This window comes from Apis cerana, linkage group LG12, assembly GCF_029169275.1.
Source record: "Apis cerana isolate GH-2021 linkage group LG12, AcerK_1.0, whole genome shotgun sequence".
Lineage (NCBI taxonomy): Eukaryota > Metazoa > Arthropoda > Insecta > Hymenoptera > Apidae > Apis > Apis cerana.
In genome coordinates, this window is record NC_083863.1 from 603,076 (window position 1) to 627,580 (window position 24,505).

Consider the following 24,505-nt stretch of genomic DNA (forward strand, 5'->3'; position numbering starts at 1 on the left):
GCACACTCTGGGCGCACGTTTGGAATAAAACGAAAGGATTTTGAATATTAGCTCGAACGGGATACTCATCTTAACGTTTCACTCCGCTCGGTATACACCAGCAACTCCTCCCCTCGAGGTTGCGGGAGGTGTTGCTTTCATTAAATTCGCGTGCACGTCCCGCGCGTGGGCCAATTAGAGAGTCGAAAACCAATTTCAGGATCAACGATCGCATGGCACGACGGCGTGGTTAAATTTATAGCTCGTTCTTCGTGATTCCGGCGTCCACCGCAATTCCTCCTCCATTCTCCCCCTTCGTCGGAACCGGAAACCCGTCGACACCGGCTCTAATTTGGGTTTCACGTGACAACTACGATCGAGTTATTACCACGAAAGAGAGAGCATTTGTCGTTCTTCGCGTAAACCACGCACAACTTCGTTGCAAACGTTTCCAACGTTTCGTCAAACTCTGCCGTCCTTTCATTCCGTTCCGTTCTCTCGTTCGTAAAATTGAAATCTCAAGACTCACGAATACGAGAGTGCTCGATGAAATTATCGAGCGATTAATCAGATCGCTTAAAACAAATTTCGTCCCCGAGAAACTCAGTCAACTGGCGGCCATTTTGGGAGCCGTAGAGGGAGCTATAATCGACTAAGAACTGTGAAATGAACGAGAGCCGCGATCGTTGGCGGGGCTGGAAACGGACAATTACATTCTCCCTCTCTCTCTCTTGCGGTAATTCGACACGGTAACGTTCGTAAAAGGCGCGCGAGTGACAGAAGAGCGGAATCTCGGGAACGAACGAGTCGCGATGAGTAGCATCCTAAAAGTTGAGTGGCAGCCATCTCATTACTTAAATGCGTCCGTTAGCCGAGAGAGAGAGCAAGTTTCCACGGTCATAATCGCCGCTAATTGACGTCGGAGTTATAAAGTTCAGTGAAATTAGCTAAATCCGTATTTGGACTCTCGTTATTCCGACCCCCTTCCCTCGCTCTGCCTCTTTCGTTCAATCCTTCCTCCCCCGCGAATTAATCGTCGGTGTGTTTGTATATCAAGTGACTCTAAGAATTTCCTTTTTTTCTCCTCTTTTCTTCTTCTCAAAGTTCGCCGGATTAAATGTATAATATAATCGGAGGAGGAATTGCGCGTCGTGTTCGAAACGTTTAACGAGAATTAAACGAACGCACGATCCGTCATCCCGTTAATTGACGGGAAACTTTCGAGAAAGTTTGCAAGGTTGGAAGGTAGACGGAGATAAAGGAAGGAAGGGACGGAACCGATAAGATATCGGGGCGAAATTCATGAATGGAAGGAAGGGGGGGGAAAAAGAACGGGGAGGGCGAGTTTTCACGCAAATCTGTCCATTCGAAAACCAGGGGATCGAGCGATGACGTGGCATTATATGACGACGGATCAACATGTCTGGCATTCTCATGTAAAGTGTCGCACCATCGTAATCAGTATCATCACTGTCACTAACACTCCTATAATATCCATTTGCATTCATTTATAAGAATATCCCTTCACCTCGCTCGTCATTGTGTTGTGAGTCCCAGTGTTTGTGTGTTTGTATATTTGAAAGTATAAATACTCAACGTTTTTTTACTTGAAAAACGGGAAGAAACTCATTGTCGTAAACAAACATCGTCGTGACATTCTAATCATTACTCTCTTCGTCGGCTCCTCCCTCCTCTCCACCCTCCCCTCTCCCCTCATTCGATCCATTTTCTTTCATTCTTCGTTCTCTCTTCGTTCTCTTTCCTCTCTTCTCTCCCCATCATCATATATCTCTCACTTTCTCAACATAGATCCCTCAGATCAGTCATTCCTTGCATCTTCTTCTTCTTCTTCGTATCCCTCTTTTCGAATCCCGAAAGTGACGCGATTCATTGAGAAAAAAAAAGAAATCATCCTTGAAATTTCCGCGCGACGAGAGAGAAATCAGATTGTCATTGTCAAAGACGGTCACGAATCTTCATCTTCATTCATCAAAAAAAAAAAAAAAGAAAAGAAAAAGAAAGGCATCCAGACGAGAATCGTTGAAGAATCTGGGAGAGAAGAATGTGTGCATACTCGCTGTGACGCGAGGTGGCTCTCCTATCGCGTCGGAATCATTATATTGCGAAGAACGAAACTCATCCAAGAAACTAACATTCTAACTTGAGTATTATACTTCAAGTTTAGATGTTTAGATGTGCTCTGATTTATATGGTAGGATGCTCTATCTCAGGACCCGAAGGCTGCAACCTGTTCATCTACCACCTGCCTCAAGAGTTTGGTGACGGTGAGCTCATGCAGATGTTCATCCCCTTTGGCAACGTCATATCCTCCAAGGTTTTCATCGATCGTGCCACCAACCAGAGCAAATGCTTCGGTAAGTGTAAGTCATTTAACACTTGAGCAAGAGTGGCCCTTGGAACGGAAAAACGAATGGCCGTTGACGACAGGTAGGAAGAGGCTAAAGACTCGGAGAGATTCTCCGAGAAAGTGGTGGTGAACCCGATCGGTTCGAGGATGAAAATTCTCGCTTCCCTGATTCGTTATTTCCCTTGCCACGTATTTGTATAATTACTCGATGGAATTAAACGTCGATTCGAACCTTCCTCGCTCGTCATCCAAAACAACAAAGAAAATAGGCGTGCGTCTTTCTCAAAATCGTTGAAAATTCTTTCGAGCGTATCTTCGAGCCAAAATAAAATAGAAAATCGAAACGAACGGCAAAGCTTGAATTAATCCTTTCGATTATCGAAAAATCTCGAATCTATATATGTCCGTTCTCTATGCAGTAAAGGTAAAAAAAAAAAAAGAAAAAGAAAAAAATGAATTATCGAAATCTTTTAGAATTCGAAAATTGTATCCTTTCATACGTAAAATATTCAACTCGTCGAGCACGAGAGATTATTCTCGATTTTACAACTTGATGAACCGCGACTGCTTCTTTCTTTCTTTTTTTTTTTTTTTTTTTATTAAAAGTGAATACTCGTCCGATTGTGACTCGACTCAAATGAAACTAGGTGGTCCTTTTGGTTAAATCGGAAGGGATCGGGACAAAAGGAAGACCTGAAAAAGCTACAGCAACGACAGCTTTGATTAATCGTGCAGCCGGAATGAATGCGCAAATATGAGTGCGGATAATTGGACGGATATATTCCCTGATATATTCTTCTTAGCCTATTCATTCGTAACTAGCGCGATTAATATTTTTCTGCCTATATCGGTGCCGATTATCGCGACAGATACAGTCGGATGAATTTCATCCGTTGAAAGGATGCTGTTCTTTATATCCCCGGTTTCGTTATGCGCGCCTTTCCCCGTGTAATTATCGAAAACGTGGATGAAAAGAGGGACGCCCAAAGTGCGCGTATCGTTCGCTCCTGGGCCCTCCTACACTTTGAAATCGACTCTGCCGTCAATTTTCCCCGGGAAAAAGTTGTAATAACGAACGATGAAAAAAAGAATTGTCAAAATAGCGAGATAAAGTGCGCGGGATTACACTTTTCTTCACGGACGATGGACAGAAAATCGTTCGTATCGGAGATATATCCTTCCTGGATCGATCGGAAATTTGTTCGATCTCCATGTTCCTCGTCCATTACTTCCTTGCCTGACCAGAACGTGATCACTGCACGAACGGACGCAATACAGATGAAAATAAATGCAACCGTACTACGAAAGACAACGTCCATACGTTCGATCGAATTTGATTGAAAGAAATATTTACGACGCGAGGGTAGATTCGCGTTTTTGCAAAAATTATCGGACCGAAATTACGATTATTCGCTTGAAATTGGAATAAAGAAGGGAGGAGGAGGAGGAGCACTGCGCGAGGAGGGAAGGAATTCTTTTCCATGGGCGAGGGGGAGGGAGGTAAAGCCTCTTCAGTCACCTAGTAAAAGTAATTTACGAACTCTGGGTAAAAGCGGTGGCCGTCGAGCGATGAGGAGCCGCGATTGGTCAGGCAATAGGCCGCCATGATGGCAAAACTAAAATTGGATCGGGGCTAATGGTCAAAATTGGCTTAAACTGGGAGGGCCCTGATGACCTTTCAGTGGCGCTTCTGTTGTTAAGAGCTTATCGTCCACCTTCTTCCTCCCCCTTTCTCTTATTCTCGATAAAACTTGGATGGTACCGGGATCCCCCCTCCCCCCGGCAGAAAACTTTTTATTCCTCGCGGCGAATCAGCTAATCTAAATCACTGGTTACCAGGCCCTTTGCGATAATCCCGATGCCCCCAGGTGTCGATATTCAACTTCCCGTTTTCATCGTAAAGTCGGGGAATATTTCTTGGATTTCTTTCTGTCTTTCTAAGGGTTGGATCCTTTCTCCAAGAGTTGAGGAAACCGCGTAGAAAAAGAATCGATCGAGAGCAATTTATCCGAAAGATATTTCACTTGCTTACTCGCAGCGATCGGGACACAAATCCCCTTAATCTAATTATTTCGTCGATCAGGAAAATTTATCGTTTCCGATTCTTTCAGGTTTCGTGTCGTTCGACAATCCAGCGAGTGCGCAGACAGCAATTCAAGCGATGAATGGCTTCCAGATAGGGATGAAGCGTTTAAAAGTCCAGTTAAAGAGGCCCAAGGACGCAAGCCGGCCATACTAACCAAAGTCCTAGCTTAGAGAAACTGGACGATACGCACCCTACATCATAACCCACAGAGTAAGTTTCCAGAGTGACGAAGAAAAGGAGAAGAACAATCCTCGCGTATTCGAAGATATATAAAAAAGAGGGAGATAAAAATAAAGCCGTTCCCACGTTCGAGCAATCGTGGAAATATTGTTCGTAGTTCTCCTCTTCCCTCTCCTTCCCTCTCTCCTCCTTTCAATCTCGCACGAATTAAACGGAATCGAACATTTCTAATTTCAGATGTCGTACAAGAACACGGGCTTATTGAACGCTCGACGATCAGAAGTGATGAGTTTGAATCACCGTTACAACGCTCTCCACTATAATAACCTAGTATACTAGTTAGATAAATTAATTAGAGGATAACAATTAGAAGTCAGTAGATTGACTTCGCCGGCAGCCACGCGGCGAGGACGAAGAGGCTGATAACGCTAATGAGAACACATTGGATGTCCAGCGCTGAACCCAGTCCGAGAGAAAGGCGAAAAGAAAAGAAAGGGAAAGAAAGAAAGGGGTGGGGGGGGAAGAAACGCGAGAGTAGGATTCACGCTTCGAACAAAACGAACGCTCTCGGATGCTCGGATACGATTAATCCTTTTACTAAACAAAAGAAAAAACAAAAAAAAAAAAAAAAAGAACGGAACACGCGTCGATCTTTCTCATCCTCTTCTTTCTATTTTCCTACATCTTATTATATTTTATACATATTTTTCCGTTCTTCACTCTCGATCCCTACTGCCAAAGTGAGAACCCGTATCGGAATAACGGAGCAAAAAGAAAAAAAAAAAAATCTTTCGATACGCGTTTCTTCTCGACGACGACGACTTCGACAACCGTCGAATCGTCGTCGTCGTCGTCGTCCTAACGTAACGAGTTTTATCATCCGATCATCCGGGACAAGTAGAAATTAAACGGGAGCCTTTAAGAGCCTCTCGACCAGGTTTTATCGTTCCGACGACACGCTAACTCTTAAATAGTTTGATAAATCACGTGATGGGAAAAACGTTCAAGTGCGGGCGACTTTCCAGGTAAACGGTAAACCAAAGAAGATATGAGAAGAAGAAGAAGAAGAAGTAGAAGAGGAAGAAGAAGAAGAAGAAGAAAAGAAAAAAAATAAAACTCTTAGTTCCTGACGAAGCGGCATGGCGATTGTAGCCGACCGACTGTTTAAAAAAAAAAAAAAAAGTTAACTATTACCGCGATTCGACCCATAGAATACGAAAGAAAGTACCTATTCAGAGATTCTCTCTAGGGAAAACACGAGTCCAGTGTGTATCGGTTGAATTCGTTGTATCGCCTTTTTTAGAGAAGAGGACACAAACTTTGCCAATTTTTTTATTTCCAACAACCAACCAAAGATACAACAAAACCGTCGAATATCCGGATTTAGGATTTTTCGGTTTTTCGTCGAACAAAGTGATCATCGCGTTAATATTATCGCGGATAGGAAGGTCGTTAGGATCGTTTCTTACGATACTTAGTGGTGTTCCGTGGAAAGGACCGACGCGGTCTCTCCTAACGCAAATTTGTCAATCACGTATACAGGGTGCTCGTCTCACGCAACGTCTTTAAAAAAAAGAAAACGAAAACGAAAACGAAAAAAAAAAGAAAAAAAAGAAAAAAAAAAGAATTTCTAAAATGAAAACTACTACTACTAATACTACTACTACTATTACTACTATTACTATTACCCACACACACACACACATACATACACATACACGCGCGCATTTACAATACACATCGTACACACTCGTACATGTACACACACAGATTAACACGCATACACGTATATATATATATTAACCGATACGAGAATCATGGAATCAGTGCCGACCCCAAAACTCGCGGGTTCTTCTTATCGGTTCTTCTTATGTTTATAAGAATTCGTCGCATACGCCGTAGGTTTTATATATATACACGTGAGAGAATTTCAAGGGATCGTTAGTGCCGTGTCAAAGAGTGTGTCATTTCGAAGTCCGGTCGTCCGCGCCACGGCGCTCGTTTAATCACCCATCAACCGTCGAATATTTATTACAATTACTACCCCCCCTTGATTCATCATCCTTATTATTATCGATCGTTAAGTACGATTTTATCGTTAAGCGAGAAAGAAAAAGGAAGGGGAAAAATTTCCGGCCGAAACTTACGTATATCACCCATCGGGGATTCCTTTTGTAAGGAGGGATCGTTCGATCGCTAACTCGAATTCACACAGATCCGGGATTCCTGTCGTTGTCCATTCTCACGGCTCGATCATTCGAAAAAATGACGAAATCGTTTTGTCGTTTGACCGACGCATCGCCCGAGAAATGTCAACCAGGCTGTGATTATCCAAACGAAAGAAAAAAAAAGAAAAAGAAGGAGTAACCAAAAGGGGGTTGAAAGAAAGAGAAATCGTTTCTACCCGTACGACGTAGAGGAGAGATAGGGGAGAAGGAAATAGTATAGAATCGTTTAAACAGAATTGAACTTAGGCTTTCGAAGAGCTTTATACTTTAATTTTTATTCTACCTAGTCTGTGTCTAGTCATTTTTATACATATATATATATACTTTGCATTAGAATTCGATTATATTATTTCGTTCCGATATAAGATATTTATTTAATATTCGCGTGAAACCAAAACCAAAGTGACTATTTAAAACTTAGGATAAACTATTTTATATTATCTTTCGAAGGTCTCGAAGGAACTCGAGATCAAGTGCAATTTCATTTTTCTAGACTAATTCGTTTATTTTATTCTATTCTATTCTATTCTATTTTACTTTTTTTGTTTACTTTACCAAAGTACGTTGTTCCTGAGAAATCGTCACGATCGAACGTAGCGTCTTGCGTAATTCGTAATTTATTTCCTGTATACAATGAATACGTATTCATCGTCAAGATCTGTTCGCGAGACGCTTGTGGTTGTGTTTATGAACTTATCCTATTGTTCCTCGTTTGTTTTCGTTAAGAGTTAGAGTAGCTTGTTATCATCGCGATTCGTTTAATCTCGTTTCAAGAGACAACGATGACAGTTAGAGAAATTTTTTTCGTTTTTTTTCTTTGAATAGGATTCATCCGCAAAGGGAGACACGCGACACGTACTTAAGTTGTTACACGAGTTATCATAGAATTTGTGCCTACCCTGATGTGAAATGGCAACGGACGGTACACATTGTGAATATTTTTTTAAGCACGAAAATAAATAAAACATTTGGACATTTAACGAGCGATGCCCGGTCGAATTAAGAAGAAAAAAGAAAAAAAAAAAGAGTTTCGCGCTTCATTCATACGATTCAGAACGAAAATGGAGGATAAGAGGTGGAAAAGAGAGGGTGAACAGAACGAAAAAATGCGCAAAGTACGTTAGAGAGAGAGAGAGGAAACTAGTGCAGGCGAGCGATGGAACGGAGAAGAAAACTCTGATCTAGCGAAAAATAATCAACCAAAGTACCAACAACTATTCTATATATAAATATATAAATATGAATTATCGAAGAAGGAGTATATATATATATATATATATAAATATAAATATTATAAATATGAAATATAAATGAAATGAATATATATATATATATACATATTGACCGAAGAAGGTAAAACTAGAAACTTAGTAAATTATTATATAGTTTAGCTAAATCAACATGGAGTAAATTATTATTTCGAAGGACAGGGAATGGGAGGACCGGCTCTAGTCTGGCGCAATTTATGACACGACTAAAAGCTATCTCAAATTTATACGCTATTTAAATAAATATAACAAATGCTACAAGAAAAAAAAATATATATATATACATATATAAATACATATATAAATGTATAAACGAATATACGAATATACACGTATATGCACATTGTACGGACGTATATATTTATTTATATATTTATATATAATATACGTATAAATAATGTATTTATAGTTTATAGGGGCAGGCAACGCCCTTCTCTTTACTTTTCCACCTGTTCGTACGATACGTTGCCTGTTGCGTACACACTTGGCACACAAAACGAATGAATCATTGCAAGAGACACTTATTCACTTGCTAACTTCACTTATACATACGTACATACATACACGCAACCGCAAGATATAATTAATGTAAAAAGAAAAAACTATCGTGGTACATACGTGTACGTGGTTCACGTGTACGTGAACGTGGTGGCGCGTACAAGTAATTACTCGCGAGACTAAGAGAAGAAAAATTAAGGAAATAAAAGGAGGGGCGCGCTATAAATTTCTCCCCTCCGATGGAAAGCCCAAACGACTTGCTAGTTATTGATGAAATATTATTATACCTATATATATATATATATATATTTAAAAAAAACCAATTAATGAATAACAGTAATAGTAATATTAATAATACAAAAATAACAACAATAATAATAGTGACAACAATACTTTGTAAGACGTATACATAATTTATACTACGCGATAAACGTGTATATATATATACACGTATATATACATATATATATACACGTGTATATATATATACACATACACGTATATATATTCTTGTCAGTTTAGGAATGCTGAAAATTCGTCTAGAAGCATATATATATAAATATATATTTTCTATATATACACGCATATAATATATATGTATGTATATATGTATAGACTGATGTATCGAGGGAGCGGGCGTATAGATTCGCTGAAATAACGCCATCGAAAAAAAAAGAAGAGGAAAAAAAAAGAGAAAAGAAAAGAGAGAGAAATCTTTGCCGAGACGTGGACCGAAAGAGATGGAAGAAACGCGAATGAACGAGACGAAGGAAACGTTACGCTCGAGATCTGGTCCTTCCTTCGACTTCGGGGCTAAAACGCTGAAACCGAAGAGGAGAAATGGCGTGTAACAGAGAGATACGGCTGATCACAAATCAAATTTGCTAAACAAACTATCCGAAATATGTGTTCAATGAAGGCAAATGGTAAATATGTAAGAGAAGGAAACGCACGAATTAACGCGACCGTATGTTTGCCAATCCGAGGTCCAATCACAGACCAGTAAGAGCAATCGCGATCTGAACGCCCTCTGAGCACGGCGTTGATCGAATCACGAGCGTAAACATAATTAGGAGACGCGTGCATCAACAGCGCGCGTCTGTCTTCATTCGCTCGATGGGTTGACACGCGAGACGGAGAGAGACAGAGATAGAGAGAGATAGAAAGGCCTGCGGGCCGTGCCAGTCTGCAGACGAACGTTTCATTTCTCATTGCATTGTGCGCGGCATCTCCCGGTACGCGTCCGGCAAAGACGATTAGGGGACAAGCTGAGCGGATTAGACCTCGTAGCTAGATACGAGTTTCCTATTCTCGCGGCAGATCGGTCCAGTCGATCTCTCCGCTCAAATCGAATCAACGCATTCCATTTTCGAGATAGTACACTGGCTATTAGTGTCGTCGCTATTAGTAGTACGCGTATACCACGGACACGAGGCCCCTATTATTCGTTCGTTTCTCGTTTGGAGTATTATTAACATCGACGAGCATCCGTTTCGTGTTATTAAGTTCTCGAAATATGAAAATTTATCGAATTTCAGTCGTTCTTTTCCGTTGGACAGTTCGCGATGTCCTCGCCTTTTCACTTCTCCTTCTCCTCGATTCGGTTTACTTTATTAATGATTGCTAATCGGATTTACAATCGCGTATAATAAGCGTTCAAACGGGTCAAAGGTATTATTTTTAGTTCCAAGTGAGACAATATGGTTTGAGTTTATACACGTAGTACGATGCAACGTAGTAGAGGAAGAACATTGGGACATTAGAACCGCCAAAGTGATCGAGAATAGAGACACGCGCACACATACACACCATACATATACACACATACTACACATACACCAGACACAAAGCGTAGATTCATGCGCATGCGCGCCAACACGACACACAAAGGAAGAGATATACAGGAAAGGGAAAGACACGTTTAGTAAGTAAAAAAGAAGAAAGAGGAAGAAAAGAAAGAAAAAGAAAAAGCTTGTACGGCAAGTACCAATTGATAATATCACTACGATCTAAGCTTTTTAATGTTTAAACGGTACATAAAATAGTGAATATCAAGGTACTCAACCTACCCTAATAAAAAAAAAAAAGAAAATACCATAATAATAGCTATAAATTCATATAAATATTAATGTACACATATACATATAAATGTATATATACGAAGGTAAACGAAAATTGTAAACAAAACCGAAAACAAATACAACTATTTTATCCAACAAAGTTTTTGCTACAACCGAAGTAGTATGCATCTTGCTATGGAATAAATATGAGACTTAAGAAAGAAGTAAGAAAGAGAGAGAGAGAAAGAGAGAGAGTGTGTGTGCGCGTATGGATGAATGTACGAAAGAGAGAGAAAGAGAGAGAGAGAGAATATTCTTAGCTGTAAGAAAAAGAAGAAAATAACGATAATAGTTAATCTGTGAGGATCAGCTTCGAATTTATTTTTACAATGACGTGATGTAACGCTGAGACGAATTCGCTGCTCGCTAATTAACGTTCCGAATTCTACTCGGGAAAAAAATTCAAGCGTCCTGACGACGCACTCGGGTATCGAATTTTGTACCGAATCTCAGTTCGACGCCGGAATCTCTAAGAATTCTCTTTTTAAATAAATAAGTAAATAAATAGAAAGAAAAAAGAAAAGAATATTCTCGAGTCGCCTAGTCCGTCGCTGAAATTTTTCTAAAAATATAAAATCGATACTCGTGGTCGTCGTTGTCCAATAGCATCGTCAGCCATAAAAATTCCACGGAAAGCTCTTCGAGGAACGAGGGAAGCGAAACGAAGGAAGAGAGATGGGTCGGGTATTGTCTACTCTTTCCAACTGGTGGGGGAATTTCTTGGAATTTTTACGGTTACAGCCAAACGGGGACACGAATATATTCGATAGGAAAACGGAAACGGAAATATATCCTTCATTCTCGAATATATATATACACACACTCACACACACATATATATATATATAAATATATATACATACCAAACTTTAACCAAATAAATAACGATTCCAAACAACACCACATTATACTAAACATTTACTAGAATTTACCATCACCAAATTTACTCGCACAACAAAGATGAACAACACAGCTAAAATTATCAAACCCTCTCGACACTGCTATACCGCGTTCATCGATCCGAAATTTTACGTGGAAAATTACAATTGGATTCAAGTCACGCGCGCCGCGACCTGATATCCGGTAGCCGTGGTGTCGGTGATACTAGGAAACAGGGTATGTTTTTGCAATTATTTGCATAACTTGTAAACTAGCAACAAAATAAAAAATAACACACGACGATTCACGTTCGATTACTTGCACACGCGCGATACATATACACACGCACACACGTACACGCAGAGAGAAAGGCAGAGAGAGAGAGAGAGAGAGAGAGAGAATCCATAGCTACCCGCTTACGTACACCGTTAAAAAGCACACTCGACGCATGTTATCACGTGAACAGCAGGTATGGTCGCCATACGCATTCGATATGTACGTAAAATTCACGCGAGCTACGATATACGACACGTTGTATAACACGAGAGGCGAGCGGGGCTAAGCATTCACTTAATCGTATTATCTTTAACACGTATGAATATTAAATTAGATAGATCTCGTCGTAGGCTTTATAAGCGCGATTTATTCAACACTCGACAATTTGTGGACAGGATTTTTCATGATCATCATCGTCGTTATTTTTGATGCGATTATTGTGCACTGCCACTCTCTGCTCCTTTTATCTATTATTATTTATTCGATTAGGGCAATTTCTTAATATCGAAAATATATGCAAGGGACGTATAACGGTAACGATTGTTTTCATTAAGTTACGTTGAATCGCGTTCAATTCCCGCACAAAAGGATAACTTTTTTTCTCGAGGATAAAAATATATCGTTTTCTCGAAATGGATAACAAGAGAGAGGAGCAGCGGCACGCGAAACATCAAAATCATCGAAGAAGCGTCAGGCGAGTCACAAGCTCGTTCTTCCTTTCCTTTTCTGTACACCACCTCGGTTTCTTTGCATCAAGTCCACCCGATTAATAAGACGAGTTATTAATAAGATTGCTTTCTCGAAAAAAGGATAAACATTCTCATGCGCGCGCGCGTACGCCAGATTAAGAAGTGGAGCAAATTAGTGAATTAGTTGAGAATTGTACTTAAAAAAAAAAAATAGATTCGCAGTTACTTAATGATAAATCGAAGAAGAAGAAGAAGAATTAAAAGAAAAAAAGAAAAAAAGAAAAAAAAAAGGAACATTTAATTAAATAAAAAAGTAAAAAATCGGCGTTATTTCAGACAAGTTCAAGCCGACCGATGTCAATTCCTTCAGGTACGCTTATGCGTTATCGCGAGAACAATGCGAAGAAAACAAATAAAATTCGGTTTTTTCTAAACGTACCAAATCGATGTCTTTTCATTGCGACTGTATTAATGTTTAGGATCGGACACATCGATTGTTGTAGTCGTTGGTCATCCAAAATTACTTAGGACATTTGTTCGAGCGTTGTAGGTACAGAGAATTAAAAAGAAAAAAAAAAAAAAGTAAAGAGAAAGAAAAGAAGAAAAAAAAAGAAAAAAGGGGGGAAAAAGAAGAGAGAAAAAAAAATATATATATATATAAACGAAATACAAATCACACGTGTGTAATCTTGTATATTTACCCGGCCACATTTCGATCGACTATCCGGGACCAATCATACTTTCTGACACGAAACAACAAGCGTTTCCTAGTTCTGCCGTTCGGTATGCAAGAGTAAAATTTTCTTAGGCGAATACAAAGAGGACAAAAAGAAAGAAAGAAAGAAAGAAAGAAAGAAAGAAAGAAAGAAAAAGAAAAAAAAGAAAACTTATTTAGATAGCGCAAAGAAAAATATATATATATATATCGCGACGAGGGATATAAATTTCGCAATTTCTTCAGTTCCATACTTTTTTTTTTTACATCCGGAGATATAATTTCACGATACCCGTCTTGGACCAACGACGTACGGAATCAAGGAAGCGTGCAGAAGAAGAATAAGGCTTTTTGCCGTGCGGATGGGATATATCTGTCTGGAGAGAACACACGCGAAGAAACTCGCAATGATCCACATTTACCGAGCTTAAAAAAACAGTCGCCGAGTCTTTCTTTCTCGATCGTGCGCGATCAGAAGCAACGCAAAGAGTCTTCTTCCTCCTGTGCGAAACGACGGAATTAAAGATGCAGAAAATCTGGAACGTTTGATCAGGCAATCGCCCTTTTCCCTTCGATCATATCTCAACGATTTACGTGTACCTATGTACCATTGATCATCAAGTTGGGAATAAACGGGGTTGTAGAAATGTAGGCATCTTCAAGAACGAGTGGATCTTCCCTTTAATGTCGTTGTACAGTTGGCTTTTGATCGTCGAGAAATTCTGTTGTTCGTTCTTCTGCGAATTCCGGTTTGGCGAGTGTGTTCTCGAGGTTACAAGATCGGGGAGAGTAGAAACAAAAATGTGCGTCTCGGTCTACTGCTCGGGAAAAGTTGAAAAAAAAAAAAAAAAGAAAAAAAAAATAACGCTCTTGTACACATCACTGTAGACGTGTAGACGTTGAGGAACGCGCGATCGATGTTGATTGACGAGTTGATGATTTCGTTTCGAGACATCAAAATGTCTTTCTTTTCTTTCGTTCAAGGGACTCGATGTGTCGATATTCGAGACCAACCGCGATCGGAACGTCGTGTCACACACACAGTATATATACATATATATATATACCTTGCAGATGTAAGGGTGAAAAGAGGAATTAAATAATAATAATAATAATAATAATAATAATAATAAAAATAACAGAAAGATAATTAAATAATCGACAAACAGTGTGTTGTACACACGAATCATTAGGACGAAAAAAAATTCGGCACGTTACGAATCGTCGATTCGTGACGTCGGTTGAGTCGGTGATCGTGTTGTGAGAGAGAGCGAGAGCGAGAGCGAGCGAGAGTGAGAGAGAGAGAGAGAGAGAAATCAAATCAAAAGATCAGTCTTTTCTTTCCGTTCCTCGCGCGGGCAATTTAGCATCGACAGAGAGGAGTATCGTTGAAAGAAAATCATGATGGGAAGGGGGGGGAAATGGGAAGATCGGCCACGAACGATTTTCCGAACGAATTTTCGGACACCACGACATCTTCCTTAGGAAATTCGGGGTGGCCGTGGAAATTTTCTTTTCGCCGGACGCTCGCCGCGAACGATCGAGGGAAATCGAGCGATCGGAAACGGTGTGGCCGGGCAAAGATTCGCGGGCCGACAACACCCGACTGATGCGACAACGACGTATATCGAATGGCTGCACGTCACGAATCGACCCTTAGGGAGTCGCTTACAAATGAATTGAATTTTAGAAAGTAATTAGACCACCAATTAGCGGAAATATAGAACGGGGTAGAGGAGCGTGGCACGATCGGTTGCCGCGAGGGGCGCGTGGAAGATTTAGGAAAAAAGAAAAATAAAAAAAAAAAAAAAAAAGGGAAAAAAAAAAGACGCGGACAACAAGAGCGAGATCCGAGGTGCGCGTATACGGGGCACACGCGTGCACCACGTGTCGGTAGGTGATCGCGGGTGATTATTATGTAGTAGTGTGTGCAAAAGGAAAGGGTCGCGTGTGCGCGTGTACGAGCGACGAGTCTCGCGCGAACGTTTAAAAAATTAGAGAAGTTTGATCGAAGATGAAAAATTTGCATATAGCATAGTTTTATATAGCGTGCCATCTATGCGTATAAGCGAAATGATGATATGCATAAACAATTACTAACTGGTTATCGCTAACACGTAAGGTTATAAACAAAAAAAAAAAATAATAAGTATATAATAAAAAGTATACACTATAATCACTTATACCAGGGGAGGAGGCTGGGGAGAGACACACGTGGAGAAAAATGCACTCTGTATAGTGCCGTGGTATGGTGGAAAGATATAAATATTATATATCGCGCGCGTAATAATGATTGAATTTAGGAAATAAATAAATAAACACGTTGAGATGGGTCGAGTGACAGGTGATCGTGAGAAAGGGTGGGAGAGAAAGGAAGAGAAAGAGCGAAAAAGAAAAAAAAAAAAGAACACTAAAAAGTTATTAACAGACAGAACATATTTTAAATAATTAATCGCCAAACGATAAGTTTTTAACTCTAACTCCTAGGGCGTAAGATCGAAATAATATATATATATATATACGAAATAAAAAAAAATATATTATATAAATATATATATATATATATATATATATATATACACACATATATATATATATATACACATACGCGTATATAATGATTGAAAGTCGACTCTAAAATTAAATGTAAACAGAAAGCATACTTCTTATAAGAAGCCACGCGCGGGTTAGTTACCGAGACATTTAACTTGGAATTACGATGGATCTCAACAAGCATGAAAAACAAATTTTCAGGGCAACAGTGAAACTTTCGAGTCACTTTTTGTGATGGTGCTCGATCCTTTGCCTCGATTTTTACGACACGATCCGGATATTAGTCTCGTCATCGTTTTTGAAAAAGCTTCTCCTATTTTTCGCTTTTACCTTTTATCGTATTGGACACCTGTTGTGGTCGTATCATTCATATGCATCGATAATCGAGACGCTATCGATCACAGCGTTCGCGACACGCAGTTTCGCGAATTTTTCGAGATTCGAGCAATCGTGTTTTTCTTTTTTTTTTTTTTTGATAGAATATAGGGGCATAATATAATTATCGCAAATCGAGGACACTTTGATGTTTCTAGTGACATTTTAATACATTTCGTATCGCGCCATTTTCATAAGATATATATATATATGTATGGATTTATATTTATTTTTATTTATTGATTTTAATTAAAAATCAAAAAAAGGTAGTTTAGAATAGGATATCACGTGACGAGGTAATTTTTATTCGTTTATATTTTCCAATTATCAATTCATTTTTCCATTTTCAAGTTTTTTGAATTGGAATGATACAATCGATGAAATAATTGTTCAAATGCATACGAAATGTGTTGGGAAAAATGGAAAAGTAGTAAAGTAGTCCTTGTTCCAACCTTTACGAGATACAATATTGTGCCAACGATGAATCTTCCAAATCAATTTTCACTTTTAACCGAAATCGAATATTACAAGCGTGACAATATTAGAAATATTAGAGAGAATTTTTGTCAATAAGTAAGAACGAGGTGTGTCAAGAAATTATAAGGCGAGAATTAATTTTTTTCGTTTCGAATCAATTATAAAAACGAAATGTTTAAAAATAATATTCTTCAGATACATTTACAAACGACTGAAATGACTTGGAAATTGTTGAAATTGTACGAGGCTTTTCGTTAATTTTCCAACTTTAAATGTTAACACTCCTATTCTAAATTTTAATATGAAAACCAGTTTTATTGCTTGAATAAAATTCGTTCAATTGTTGACGGAAAATGAAATTATCGCGAATCATTATTACTTACGGAAGCAAGAAAATTAAATCTCCTTATTTCCTTAGCACACTTCGTATTAATAAATATATCTTCTCAATAATAGCATTATCTCTATAAATCTTTTTCCTTTCAACTAAAAGATAATACATCTCCTTTAGATTTTTTTAAAATTTAAAAAAATTTTTTTTTACTTCTTTTTTCACGTGAATTTAATAGAAGAGGAAAGTTGATGGGGGAGTGGCTCGATTCTGACAAATTATAATGTGCCCCTTCGGCGCCTGCTCAGAATGCAACAGTTGGCTAACAAGTGGCTCTTTCGCACGAAACGATAGCGAATCGCGTTCAAATCACCGGACGAAATAAATTCTCAAAGCGTACTTGGGGCATCGACTCGCGTTTGAATCTCGCAGTAACTGTTTTTCGTCGTTGAAAAAGCTTTCTCTTCGATAAAAATTTCATCCACGAACGAATAACGAAACTTTTATTTTGAAAAACGATAAAATTCTTTGGACGAAGTATAGTGTGTATATATGTAAAAATAGATAAATTTTGTACTGTAAATTATTTGATCGAATACTTTTAAGAAAGATTTCGGTTTAAAAACAAGTTGGACGAGTTTTCCATTTTATATTCATGGATAGAGATCCATTTTGTTTTACATCAAATATTTTACTACCTTAAAATTACCTTCTTTCTATGTCATTTTGAGTTAATCGAAGCTATAAAAAAAAGAGCGGAAAACAAAAGAAATATCATAAAGAAAACTATTTGAAAAATTCTGTTGGCGGAAAACGAGTAAATTTCACTTTCGAAAACGAAACCACCGAACGAGGGATTGAGACGCGTTGAATATTATCGTTGCAGACGTTTGTTCAATGTTTTTTAAATGGATAAACGACAGTTGCCAGAGATACGTGTAAAATAGTTAAGAGAGTTAGCAACTGCCTAAGGAAAGGAGAGAATAGTCACGCCCAGAACGTACCGTCCAGAAAAAAAAAATATAGAATTTCGTTACGTGTTTGCCTGATAGTTTTTTAATGGCTGCAAAGATGAAAAAGAAGAAGAAAAAAGAAGAAGAAGAAGAAGAAGAAGAAGAAGAAGAAGATGAAGGAAAGAAGAATAATCGAACGTGATTAGAGCGCGCAGCGATCTTTGTATTAATTATTATAGATCGATTTCACTAGCTTCTTTCTCAAAAATATCGTGGCAGGTTTAAGAACGAAACGACGTATACAAGGGTACCGTATATCGAGCAGCTGTCGTTCGTTGGTCGAATGATAAAACAGTTCTACGTACCACGAAGGTGTGCAACTAATTTTGAGACTGACTTATACAACTCGCTCGCAGAGATCTCGATTACCGTACAATTAGAACTTGCAGAGTTTTTGCGTCTACTTATTAGTTAGTTAGAAACCGTAGGGAGGAAACAACTTTGAACAAGTTTCTAGTCAAGATCGAATTTTAAAAGTTCTTCTCCTCGACAATATTGTCGATCTATCATCGATGATATTAAAATATATCCAAAATTGAAGTTTAAGTTGATAAGTAAATACGACAAATACAGTCTTTGACCATCGAATTATATTCCATCATCCCATTGAAATATTATATATATATTTGTTTATTATCTTACTTTTATTAGATATAAATCATTCTCAAAGTAAAGTAATTTCAAATGTTTATCCTTACATCAAACAAATATTTTCGAATAAAAATTTCCAAATCAATTTTTTTCATTGGAAAAGTAAGAACAAAGTGATCTATTGAATTGCTTCCTCTAACAACAACAAATTATCCCAATTCGATGGTCACAGACTGTGAAATGAAATTTCAAGCATACGTAACGAATTAATTTCATCCGATGATAGGCTTTCGATTCGTTTCGAGATAAGAGAGAGAGAGAAATAGGTATTTACCAATCGTTTCACCTCGATTCATTCGCTTTTAGCGCTTTTGAGAAAAACGTTTCTACACTACCGGCGTAGATCGGAAACGCGCGCGCGAACGAACGAGAGATACACGACTGCGAGAATTATATATTCCGATGTATCGAGCAGATATCCGATCGGCGATGTCAGGCATCACGTTTCACTCGCTCTTCTCGGGTTAAGGTTTCGCTTTTTTTCCGACCGCTGGATCATTTTGAAGGCGACATTTGACTGCAATCCCGTGCTCGAGGCTAAAAAGAAAAAAAAAATGTAGAATTTTTTAACTGTATTTACGACTATAACCTAACCTGTATATTTTTACATATTAAATATAGGGAACGAATTTGAGGGTTGACGCGGGGAGGTGCGAAGGAGGATCCAGTAAAAATACACGCTGAACAAAAAAAGAAAAAAAAAAAAAATAAAAAATAATAATAATAATAATAATACGGAAAAGACACACAAACACACACACACACACGTACGCGTACACATATATACAAAAATAAACAGGAAGGAACACGTTTGAGAACACAAGTTGAGAGATACACGTGTAAGTACTTACGCTACTTTCATTACGCGTACAGGTGGATCAAAAGGAAAAGAAAATAAATCGAATACACGCAGGTATACACACGTAAACACACACACACACATTTGTACACACTTACACGTTCACACGCGCGCACGCACGCACGCAAAATGGAAAATATCCTCTTGCCTTCAGAGAGAAGGGGTATAATATTATACAGATCGTAAAAAAGAAAGAAAAAAAAAAAAAAAAAAAGAAAAAAAAAAGGGTGAAATCAGTTTTATTGTTGATTTCGGGGTGACATACAATAAACAAAAATTTTATAATCGGCGGCCCTGGCCGTTCTTTCGCATCCGGGGCCCAAAAACGTTGCGTAGTATAATCAAACACCGATATACAATGCAAGAGTTTTTCTCCTCCGGCCGTATCGCGCGGACCTCGAGGTCTTCGGGATCGCCCCAAGTAGGATTACAAAAATTCTCTTTCACCCGCGCAAGTGGTGGAAAAAAATCTTAATGGTCCAGAATGGTACTTGGCGATTCCGAAAATTCGTCGACGTCCGCCTGGGCCCGAATGGGAATTTGTATATAAAAGGAAAGAAAAGAAAAAAAAAGAAATAATTACAACATGGCACAGGGTGTGCGATATGTATGCTGGTGCACACAGTAATGTCCTACATAGCGAAGTACTAATTATATAGTGCATGGAAATAATAAAGAAAAGAGAAGAGAAAAAAGAGATAAGAAAACGTTCGCTGCACGTGTGGGACGTCTCTTGGAAAACGCCCTCTCCTCTTTTTTCCCCTTGACGACGAATCTCGCCCTCGATGCCCGCTATAATAATTCTCACTTAGAAACCGCTGTATATTAATCAAATTTTTCGAAAGTAAAAAGTAACCAAGTTTAAACCGCTTTTCACTTTTTTTTTCTTTTTCTTTTTCTTTAATCGTCATTTTTTCTTTCTTCTGGTACATCGCATCTCGAGAACGAAACTTCTTGCGAACGTCAGACGCATCTGGACGTACATGCTTCCTTCCTCGTGGATTTTTTCCATGAGAAGAGAGATTGTAAAGTAAAGAAAATATTTCTCTGTTATAATCGTTACAACAAAACGTAAAAACTAGATATCGAAAAACTTTCATTCTATATATATATCCTCTGACGTTTACGAAGAGAAATTTTGTCCTTGAGTGAAAATCTCTGTTTGAAATTTCACGATTTAAATTCGAATTGTTTGAACAACTGTGATTCTTTGCGATTTCGATCATACCTCGAATAAGAATAATACTAATTCACGCCGATTATAGAAATATCGCGATCAAAATTAGAAACAATTGTTGCGTTGAACCGAGGAAATTGAATCAGTTAATTCCCGAGTTAATCGTGAATCGATTGAGAGAAATAATAAAATCTTGCGCCAACTATTTATTATTATTATAAGTGCGACAGTATTAATCCTTGCTAACCGTAACAATGATAAAAGTGAACTTATCAATTTCATCGTACGATAATTCTATCGTTATATCTATCATAATATATTGATTACGATTAATATTATTATCCTCGACATTACAACATTGTCATCACTATTCTTATTATTATTCTTATCGTATGATCGCTATTATTAATGATTACAGACGAAGAGAAATTATTATTATTATATTTGACGAAGGAACGGATATAATTGTACGCGAGTGAGTGAAATGTGCGTATATTGGAATAAAAGGGGAAGAGTTAATAATCATTGGATCAGCCGGCGAGGCCAAAAAATAAAGAAAAAGAAAAAGAAAAAAAAAAAAGAAACGAAAAGTGGCAAACGGGGGAATCGAAGCGACGTATATAAGAAATAATTTATAATGGTAATAAGATAAGAGGAGGAGGAGTGTTTTAGCATATCAACGCGACAAATTTTACGAAGGCATGCGCGGAACAATGATAGGACACGCCGTTGTAGAAATATTTCGATAATGTATAATGTATAATTTAGAGATGAAAAAAAATTAAAACGGGAGAGGGTTGACACGGCTTGCCGAGGCTTCGAAGACAAAACACGGCGCACGGTGGAATATACGAGATGTACGTATTGTTTCGCGACAAAGTCATATTTCTTCTCTGACACGATTCGACGATTTAAACGATTTTCCTTTTCCCTCGAGAGAGAAAGAGAGAGATAGAGAAGACGTACGTCTGGTGTAACGCTATTATTATAATACGGTGATATATAATGTAATGTAACGCGAAGAAAGGATGGTTAACGCGAGTAATTCTCGTCGTAGTTGTAAATAGTAGTAACGGCTTTCTAAATTGTCTTCGTAGCCGTGGCGGGTTGTCGGTAAAATTTTAAAGAAAAAAAAAATAAAAAAAAAAAAAGGAAAAAGGAAAAAAAACTGAGAAAAATGGGGACGACGGTCGTGGTGTTACGAAATGTTAATTATTTCACGGCAGGAGAAGTGTGTAAAGTCGGTGTAAAATAAAGTTATATCGAATCGCGATGCGATTTGGTGTTAATCGTTATCGCATCCCGCCTCGAGAACTCGTTGCAGTTCGGCCGTTTCTACCGGCGAAAAAAAAATAGAATTGTTATTGTAAAAGTCTATGAGAAATGTACGAAAGGAAGAAGAAGAAAAAGATGAGAAAGAGGGCGAGAAATGGGCGAAATATGAGGAAGGAGGGGAAGGAAGAGGGGCGGCGGCTGATTAATAAGGGATGATCGAAGAACACGAAATCGGTGGAACTTGGGAGAACAGCGTGAACGGAAGATACGTCAGTTTGGATTATTATTTTCATAAGGAACGTGTAATATAAATATGTAATGTATATCGATATGACAAATTAACGGCATCATCGCGATTATGATCACGACGGTGATGATGGTTAACATTATTATTGCTATTATTATGGTTATCGATTATGATTATTATGGGATGATGATGATGATGATGATGATGATGATAATGATGATGATGATGATGATGATGATAATGATGATGATAATGATGATGATGATGATGATGATGATAATGATGATGATGATGATGATGATGATGATGATGATAATGATGATGATGATGATGATGATGATGATGATGATGATGATGATGATGATGATGATAATGATGATTATTATTATTATAACAAGAAAAAAAAACTAATACAATTATATAAAATAAAAAAAATAATTATACTTAACACTTATGTTAGGAAGCTAGATACATACATTCAAGCAAGCGAGAACAAATAATAATAATAATAATAATAATAATAATAATAATAATAATAATAATAATAATAATAATAATAATAATAATAATAATATTAAAAAAACAAAAAATAATAATGAAATTTCACACACACATACCGACACAAAAATCTGGGTGACATGTATTAACGTCGTACATTTATATATCAAAGACTAGAACACGGTGACGTGTGCGAGAAGTAGAAAGGGAGAGAGTGTATGGGGAAACGAGCGAGAGGGAGAGAGAGAATGAGAGAGAGAGAATTTTTTAGCGCACTTCGAGGGAACCTACGTTTCGTCGAGGATCGTGGATGAAATAGTTTTGCGTGTCGTTGATAAAAGTTCCTTTTTTTCTTTCGTTCCTCGGCATGCAAAACTTTAACGTAACGCTTTTTCATTTGCAAACGGTTACTTTTGCCACGAGCCACGAATTCTCACATTTCGTTTCGCAGGAAGGACGCTCTTCAAATTTCCTCGATCAGCGAATCGAATGCGATCGACGCGAGCATTCGATGGAAAGAGAAAAAGAAATAAGAATAATCAATCGCGGTGAAACAACAGTGTCACGAATCGATTAAACGAACCAAGGTTCCTCGACGTTCGCATTTACTCGCGCCACAAACGTGTTCCTGTATTCGTCGAATATAATTCTTTTCTTGTTCTTTCTTGGTTAAATTCTCTTCGTTTCTTTCTTGCGTTGAATTACGAGAAAAAAAAGAAAGAAAGAAAGAAAGAAAGAAAGAAAGAAAGAAAGAAAGAAACTACGCCGAGCCGAAAAGTTCTGTGTACGACGTACCTTATCCCACTTGAAGCTCGCATACAGACTACATAATTAGCTATAAAGGACATGGCCATTAGCAGAGAAAATGTACCATTCAGATAGTTTATCATTAAAGAAACGGTAATCATTATAGCTATATTAACGACATTATTTATATTATTACGCATATTATAAAAATAATTGATAACAGATACTAATCCTAGGGTGAAGTATTTCGAGAGAAAGAAAATTTTGAGAAAAATAATAACGCGACCACAGATGGCGCGAAGGCGGCGGTGCGCCATTTCGAGCGAAATGGGGTAACTGGCAAAAGTGAACAAAGGAAAAAAATGAATAATCCGCCAATTACTTTAACTTCGACAGTACTATTATTTGTATATGCCGAACGATTATGCCGTTTTCAGCGCAACATATTTTGGCGATACTCTTTGGTGGTATAAACTCACGGTGATCAATGTTTTAGGGGGAAGAATGAAGGGTTGATGGAAAAAAATGTGGATTAAAGGGTGGGAAAGAATCGAAAATAAACAAACGAACAAAATAAAAAAAGCAGAAGTTTCTATACTTTTTACGGAGATTGTTATAGATTAAGCGCACACTGATCAAGGCATTCGTCGCTCGGCAAAGCATAATACAATTATTAATATAAAATTTATAACAGAAATAAAATAAATGAAGTTAATAAATATGTACACTGTATAATAAACATTATTTCCTATTAATAAACGAAAGCCTCTTTTATTATTACCATTCAACATATTCCTTGGAAATATTATATTATCCGTTTGAAAAGTAATAAAGGCATATTTATAAAATTATTATGTATTTTAATATTTTTTTTTTATTTTGGTAAAATGATTTTTTCAAATTAATTTATTTTTCAGTAAGATCATTGTAAATGATATTTCTCTAGAAATGAATATATTTATTTTAAAATCTGATTAAGCACTATAATTAAGATTAATTTTAAATCACTATAATTT

The 24,505-nt window shown here is 37.7% G+C and overlaps 1 protein-coding gene across 39 annotated transcripts in view; it reads left to right on the top strand.

Moving 5' to 3' along the window:
- The window catches only part of LOC108003954 (CUGBP Elav-like family member 4), a 540,361-nt gene extending 516,113 nt beyond the window's left edge, over positions 1-24,248 (top strand). For 32 of the 39 annotated variants that reach the window (XM_062082767.1, XM_062082753.1, XM_062082792.1 and 29 more), the window contains 3 exons: positions 2,196-2,354; positions 4,459-4,643; positions 4,851-24,248. In XM_062082767.1, coding sequence (XP_061938751.1) covers positions 2,196-2,354; positions 4,459-4,586 — 287 coding nt within the window. In that variant the 3' untranslated portion in view covers positions 4,587-4,643; positions 4,851-24,248. The remainder of the gene's footprint in view (positions 1-2,195; positions 2,355-4,458; positions 4,644-4,850) is intronic. The other 7 variants (XM_062082770.1, XM_062082762.1, XM_062082756.1 and 4 more) reach the window with 1 other exon arrangement.
- The last annotated feature ends 257 nt before the right edge of the window (positions 24,249-24,505 follow it).